The sequence below is a fragment of the Rattus norvegicus genome, chromosome 1 (genome assembly GCF_021556685.1).
Source record: "Rattus norvegicus strain SHRSP/BbbUtx chromosome 1, alternate assembly SHRSP_T2T, whole genome shotgun sequence".
NCBI lineage: Eukaryota > Metazoa > Chordata > Mammalia > Rodentia > Muridae > Rattus > Rattus norvegicus.
In genome coordinates, this window is record NC_141534.1 from 239,837,130 (window position 1) to 239,844,092 (window position 6,963).

Below are 6,963 nucleotides of genomic sequence, written 5' to 3' on the forward strand. Positions count from 1 at the left end.
AAAACTTCACACAGGGCTGGTGAGATGGCTCGGCAGGGAAATGGTACAAGGAGAAAACTCAAGGCCCTAAAACAATGTGTCTACTATCACAGTACAACAGCTTGTGTGAGGGGCATAGCTAGCTGCTTTAAGTTGCTGAGATGAATTAGTTGGATGACTATGAGCCCAGTAGTTACAGGCATGAGTCCTTTTTTTATCATCTAGTCAGAATGTATAACACTCCATATTCCATTTAAACCCAGCTTAAGAGCTTTCAACCAGGACAAAACCTGAATAGGCAATTTTCAAATACCTACATGGGTCTTGACACTTATATACCTTCTTTCAAAATATACAACAAAACCAGAGTCAGTAGATACTAAGATTTTCTTTACTACCGTAAAACACTGCAAACTACACGCAGACATTCTCTAGCGTGGTTCAGTCCTGCACCTACAAGCAGACCTCCAAGAGCAAACAAGTAGCAAGTTGGATTTTGTAAGCTTTTATTAAGTGAGCATGGTTTCTACGGCAGTTTGTACATCTCTGTCACCAGTGATGTTTGTTTAATCGTTAAGGTTTAAAAATCAACAAACGGAAGGCATGCGACGGCCAGCTCCTCTTTGGAGCACCCTATAGCACAGCATTTATCTGCGAAACCTCTGCGCTTCCTCTGGGGATGGTTCCCCCAAAATAAGCCGCTGAAGGTACTCATTTTGTCAGTGTTTTTCTTCTGAAATTTTACACTCTTCACATAGGGCTTGCCACCGTGGTATGAATGCACTCCTGTCTTCGGAAGCAGCTCCTCCTTTTTAAGCTGATAGTTGGGCAGTGACTGAGATTCCCAAGTGTGTGTTGCTTTCTTCTGGGAGACGCCTGTCGGGAGACAATGGGAAGGGGGGAAGTCCTCTTTATCCAGATCCTCTGTTAGATACAAATTTAGTATTGCAATACTAAAATCAGATAACTACTTAAAATCATTTCAAATAGAAGTTGAGAGGCAGTGTGCTTTTCAGCGAAATAGTTGCAGCATTCCCCTACGAGAAGACTTAGTTAGCAAGCTTCAAACATTTGGTAATAGCGTTTTCTTTTTTTTATTGTGATACTGTCAAATTCAGCATTTTACAACACACTGAAAATCAATGGCTCCCACTGGATCTTCAAGGTTGTCGAGGTGGTGGGGCCAGTACCCCTTTTCTAATTCCAGAATGCTTCTCTCACCTCTCAAAACAATAACACGCAGAACAAATAAACCAACAGAAAGCCCGAACCCACTAACAGTCTCTCCCACCATCTCTCCCTCTAGCACTAGGCAACCCGTCATCTATGCTTCCCCATGGATTTGTCTGTTCTATGTGTCACAAACTGGGTTGCTTTTGGTATGTGGTCATTTTTTGTCTGCCTTTCAATTGGCATAGTAGTTTCCATGATTAACCAGGGAGTCATCTACGTCCCTCCTTTATCCCTTTCATGGCTAAATAACTTCCCAGGGTGTGGCTTTCCCACAGTGCATTTCACTCATCCATGTATGGGCTTGTGGATGCCTTGGTGGTCTTCACTTTTTGGCTATTATGAATGGTACTTACCCCGGCTATTCACACCTACGTTTGTATGTGTTGGTGTGTTTGGTCCTTTGGGTATAAGCCTAGGAGTGGAACTGCTGGATCCTGTGGTGATTCTGGGCACCTTCTCAAGGGCTTCAAATGTCACCTTTGTAGAAATACCCATTAAACCTGTGTTCATTATTCAGGGACATCGTGATTTTCTGCTGTGTGTCCATATTTAGTATTGCCTAGAAGGAGAATTTTTTCCAAGGCCTTAACCACAGATTCAGCTCTGTGAGCTGCACTCCACATCCTATAACCCCTATTGACACTCAAGGAAAGAAGTCTACTATGGGGGTGGGGATGGATGGCGTGTGGGGAAACTAGTCAGCTCAGTCATATTTCTATTTGAAATTAGAAGAGAAGGCAGTGGAAGAAGAGGAAGAAAAGGATGATGATGATGAGAAACAAGGTGGAGGAGAAGAGGAGGAGGAGGAATTAGCGAGTTTTGAGACTGAAAAGATTCCATGAGGCTTGCTATAGAAGAAAGGAACACAAATACAGATGGGCAAAAAGAGAAAGAGAGGGACAAGGAGGAAGAGATAGAGGAGTGTAGAGTCTGTGTGGATTCTTGGCCTTTCTGAATCCTTTACTGGGTCTTTCTTCCCACCTGGCCTTTCATTGTGAGGTTTTGCCAGGGCCGCTCTGTCCCTGACTCGAGAGGATGCAGTATACTGCCCTTTCCTGCTTTTCTGACTAGTAAGACAGACTTGTAACTAAACAAGAAAACAAAGGTTAAAGGAAACAAAATACAGTAAGAAAAGAGGAAATAGTGTAGATATAGCCATTTTAAAATAAATTATTATTAATTTTTTAACATTTGAAATAAAATCTAAATGAAAACCTCAACAGACACAGACATACGAAACTTAAGCACATGGATGACAAATCAAAAGCAAGACTAGATGGTTTTAGAGGTGAATCCCACCTATTTTTAAAGGAAAGTAGTTTATAAGTAGCTCCCTTTCACTTTATGACTTTAACTTCCTATTTCCAAATCAAGTAAGAACACGGATTTTTTTATTTTTAAAGTTCTTGTAAGTCGTTTCACATGCAAACACTGGCTTGGGAAAAAAAAAAACCTATGAAATTAGTTAAGTGAACCTACAAACATTTTACAACATAGGAGAAAAGCTTATACCAGAAAGGTAAGGGTAGGTCAAGATCACGAAATCTGTCTATGCAATTCATCATGCTAATTCACCTTCAGCATCGCTGCAATCGACAGAGAAATTTCATTGTCTCCATATATATAGTCTCCCTTTCTACCCATTTGCATAGATGAACTATCCATGCAGAGACTCATTTCACGGCCCCTTGTCCTTCCCTGTGACCTTTACGAAGTTTTCAGTTCACATGAGTTGTTGTGTTGATTTTTGCTGTCTTACCTCGATCAACCCTTCTGGAGGAACCTTACTGCCCTACGCTGCTGCTGCTTTTGCTTCCTGTTCCAGCCATCCCGACCTCCCCACTCTTCCCCATATAATTCAGATAGCAGTGTCTTTCCCCCTTCCGTTTCCTCTAAAAAACTCCCGCACCACAGCCACCTATCTCTGTGGCTAGTCCCTCACCACTTAGATCCGTTTTCTGAGAATGCCTGACAGTGGTTAATTTCAAATGAACAAGAATTTATTTGATTCCTGATCTAGAGATGCTACAGGGTCCAAGGACTTTTCCTGTAGCATCATCCCATAGCAGAGGTGCAGGAAGAGAAGCATGAAGTTGATTTCACAACAGATTCACTCAGGACAAGCCATTTCTGTGATAATGGCCTTAATTCCCTCACTTTGCCTCCTAACACTGCCTTGGAGATTAAGCTTAATAACACGTGGAATGTTGGGGACACATGAAAAGGTCATCTTTTTAATAAGGCCCACTCTGACCAAATTATTTCTTCTAAGTCTAATTAGTTCGTATGGTTTTAAAAATTGTATTTACACGTACACTAGGCACAAATTCTATTTCCTACAGAAACTCACTGGCGGAGCAGAGTCGAGGATAAAAAAAGAGGAGTTTGCACACTGATAAGCTAACATGCCTTCCCTTCAGAGTTTTACCTGGGTTTGTGAATCTTCCCCAGGAGGAGGAGGACCGGTGAGGGTTGAAGGTTTTGACTTTCCGTGTATATTGGGGAACCAACTCTGTCATAGGACTTTGCTCTTCCATCGAGAACCGGCTCCAGTCATTTTGGCCACAGAGTTTTATAACTTCTACCAACAGGTCCCTGCCGCACAACTTCGTGGGGCTGGTGACCTCTTCTTGTTCCTGGGAGAAAGGAGCCAGTAGGAGTCCAAGCCACAACAGACAAGAACAGCACAGCTGCTTCATCCCTGGGCTCCACTATAGGGCCCGGCGCGCTGCAACGGCCGTCGCCCCGCCCCCGCCCCGCCCCGCCTTCTACACGCACCACGCCCCCAACCACGCCCCTCTCCGCTCCGCTCTCGGGTTGCTCTCCCTCGGGGCAATCTTCTCCAGAACACTTAGGTTAGGTGTGGGGTGTTCCAGGCTTACTTGGACTTCCGGCTTGCAGGAAGTTGAAATTAACAGGCTCTTTTCTGCTCAGAAATGAGTTTAAAATATGTCTTCTTTCCCTGACTTTTATTCATTCATTTTTCTTGTGTCCTCTCCAAGAAAGTGCCTCGTGAAATATAAGAACATAGGACTCTTGAGATGCAGCATCCACCACCCGGAATCTGATCTCCTTTTTGCCTAGTGTTTACGCGAGCCGTCTCTTCCCTTCGGAGAAACTTCTCATCTCCTTCATGGATTACGTTTTTTAACTTTAAAAAATTGGTAATGGAGAGTGGAAACAGGTGTGAGTGGAAGCAGCAGAAGGACTCATGGCTGCCAAAGTGTTTGAGTCCATTGGAAACTTTGGCCTGGCGTTAGCAGTTGCAGGAGGCGTGGTGAACTCTGCTTTACCGTGGCATTCAGGACATTGTGGTAGGGGAACGGACTCACTTTCTCATCCGTTGGGTACAGAAGCCAGTTATCTTTGACTGCCGCTCTCGACCACCGAATGTACCGGTCATCACTGGTAGCAAAGACTTGCAGAATGTCAACATCACACTACGCATCCTCTTCCGGCCGGTGGCCAGCCAGCTTCCTCATATCTACACCAGCGTTGGCGAGGACCATGATGAGCGAGTGCTGCCATCTATCACCACAGAGATCCTCAAGTCGGTGGTGGCTCGACTCGATGCTGGAGAATTGATTACGCAGCGAGAGCTGGTCTCCAGGCAGGTGAGCGATGACCTCACAGAGCGAGCAGCAACATTTGGGCTCATCCTGGATGACGTGTCCCTGACACATCCGACCTTCGGGAAGGAGTTCACAGAGGCGGTGGAAGCCAAACAGGTGGCTCAGCAGGAAGCAGAGAGAGCCAGATTTGTGGTGGAAAAGGCTGAGCAGCAGAAGAAGGCGGCCATCATCTCTGCTGAGGGGGACTCCAAGGCAGCTGAGCTGATCGCCAGCTCGCTGGCCACAGCAGGTGATGGCCTGATCAAGCTGTGAAAGCTGGAAGCTGCTGAGGACATTGCTTACCAGCTCTCCCGCTCCTACTTGCCAGCAGGGCAGTCCGTGCTCCTCCAGCTCCCCCAGTGAGGCCAACCAGGCCACGGCCTCCATCACTCTGAATGACGCCTTCCTTCTGCCCCACTCCAGAAATCACTGAAATTTAATGATTGGCTTAATGTGAAGGAAATAAAGGTAAAATCACTTCAGAGCTCTAAAGAAAATGGTAATGGAGCGAGAGTGATGTCCTGGCAGTTAGGAGAGCTTGCTGCACTTACAGAGGATCTGGGGTCGCTACCCTGTACCAACAAAGCAGCACACACACAATAGCTGTAACTCCAGTTCAGTACCAGCCATACTCGTGGTGCATATACAGGCATACAAGCAAACACTCACAGATATCAAATCAAATAAGTACACCTTTTAAACATTCATTTTTTAGGTTAGCAGGCAAAGTAACGGACTTCGTAGCGGCATCTTCTCCCATCTATACCATTATACGTCAGTCTCGCTTGCTCGACCCCCTTACCTGCCCTCTCCCACAGTTTCTGCCTTCACTAATTCCCCTTCCTGCCTTTTTATTACATGTGCTCTACTGCTTGATTTCCTCCTATCTTCTTTAAGCACTCAGCCCTCTCGAGATCCCTTTGGCAGTTTCATGACCTACAAACAGGCTCCTGTAAGCAAACACATACATAAACACACAAATACATAGTTTTAAGTCTAGATTCTATGCATAAGTAAAAACATCACTTAATATTCTGTCCCCCGTAAACTTTGCCTTAGTTTATTTGTGGGAACACATTTTTTCACAATAAATCTTTTAAAATATTATTTTGTTACGTTTATTTACTAGTGGTGGTGGTGGTGGTGTGTGTGGTATGTGGTGTGTGTGTGTGTGTGTGTGTGTGTGTGTGTGTGTGTGTATGTATGTGTAAGTTGGTGCCAGTTCTCTCCATGCATGATGTGAGTCTCAGGGATCGTTGTCACATTGTCAGGCTTGGCAGCAAGTGCCTTAACCTACTAGAGCATCTCACTGCTCAGGGATGCATTCTTAACTGCTACACATTATCATTAGCAGTATAGTGACTGAATGGATTTATTTAACTGAAAATTTATTATTTAAAAGACTAATTTTCAGTGAATAAGTTCTAATGTTATAGTCAATTTCAGATATATTTACTAGTATCCCATACTATTAACTTTACTCCAGAACATTGTCATAAAATATTTGAATCAAACGTACTTTATTTAACACAATTTACGCTTGTATCTATTTTCCTACGAAAGTCATAATTTCCTTTTTTCTTCATGAATGTATTCAAATTTTATTGTGCATATGTACCACATTTTTAAAAATGTTTTTGTTTTTATATTTAAATATATATATGGGTATGTGCACTCAAGTGTGGGTCCCCACTGAGGTCATAAGAAGGTGTCGGATCACCTGGTGATGGTGGTGGTGGTGTGTGTGTGTGAGTGTGTGTGTGTGTGTGCAAGAGTGGTTATAAGCTACCTGCCATGGGTGCTGGGATATGGGTTGACTCAGAGCCCCTGTGATACATTCCCAAGCACTACTGAGCTGTGACCTGGTCGTTCTGTTTAGTTTCTTCAGGAACTGCCACTGGCGGTATGTATTTGTATTCTCACCAGCAGTGAGTAAACGTTCCCACTTCCCCACATCTGCCAGCATCTGCAGTCACCTGCTTTATTTACTGATAATAGCTATTCCGGATAGAGGGATATGGACTCTCCAATCATTTATAAATTGAATTTCTCTGGTGGGTAAGAATGTTCAAGTAGTTTTTAGCCATTTGCATTTCTGCTTTTGAGAGTTCAGTTCTCTAGTTCATTTATGGATCTGATG

At 43.9% G+C, this 6,963-nt stretch overlaps 1 protein-coding gene and 1 pseudogene across 2 annotated transcripts; one reads left to right on the top strand and one right to left on the bottom strand.

Annotated features, from left to right (window-relative positions):
* Nucleotides 1-469: 469 nt before the first annotated feature.
* Nucleotides 470-3,997, bottom strand: Insl6 (insulin-like 6). Its single transcript, NM_022583.1, has 2 exons — nucleotides 3,641-3,997; nucleotides 470-855 (listed from the first exon to the last, which is right to left on the bottom strand). The coding sequence occupies exons 1-2, from the start codon at nucleotides 3,909-3,911 to the stop codon at nucleotides 560-562; spliced, it is 567 nt and encodes a 188-aa protein (NP_072105.1). The 5' UTR covers nucleotides 3,912-3,997; the 3' UTR covers nucleotides 470-559.
* Nucleotides 3,998-4,330: 333 nt separating this feature from the next.
* Phb1-ps9 (prohibitin 1, pseudogene 9) lies at nucleotides 4,331-5,927 on the top strand (annotated as a pseudogene). The gene has a single exon (XR_015653162.1). The product of XR_015653162.1 is annotated as a prohibitin 1, pseudogene 9 (transcript).
* Nucleotides 5,928-6,963: the final 1,036 nt, after the last annotated feature.

Coding starts and splice junctions, on each gene's coding strand:
- Insl6 (NM_022583.1), bottom strand. CDS start 3,911: ATGAAGCAGCTGTGCTGTTCTTGTCTGTTGTGGCTTGGACTCCTACTG. Junction 856..3,640: donor GGGAAGATTCACAAACCCAG/GTAAAACTCTGA, acceptor GTCTCCCGACAG/GCGTCTCCCAGAAGAAAGCA.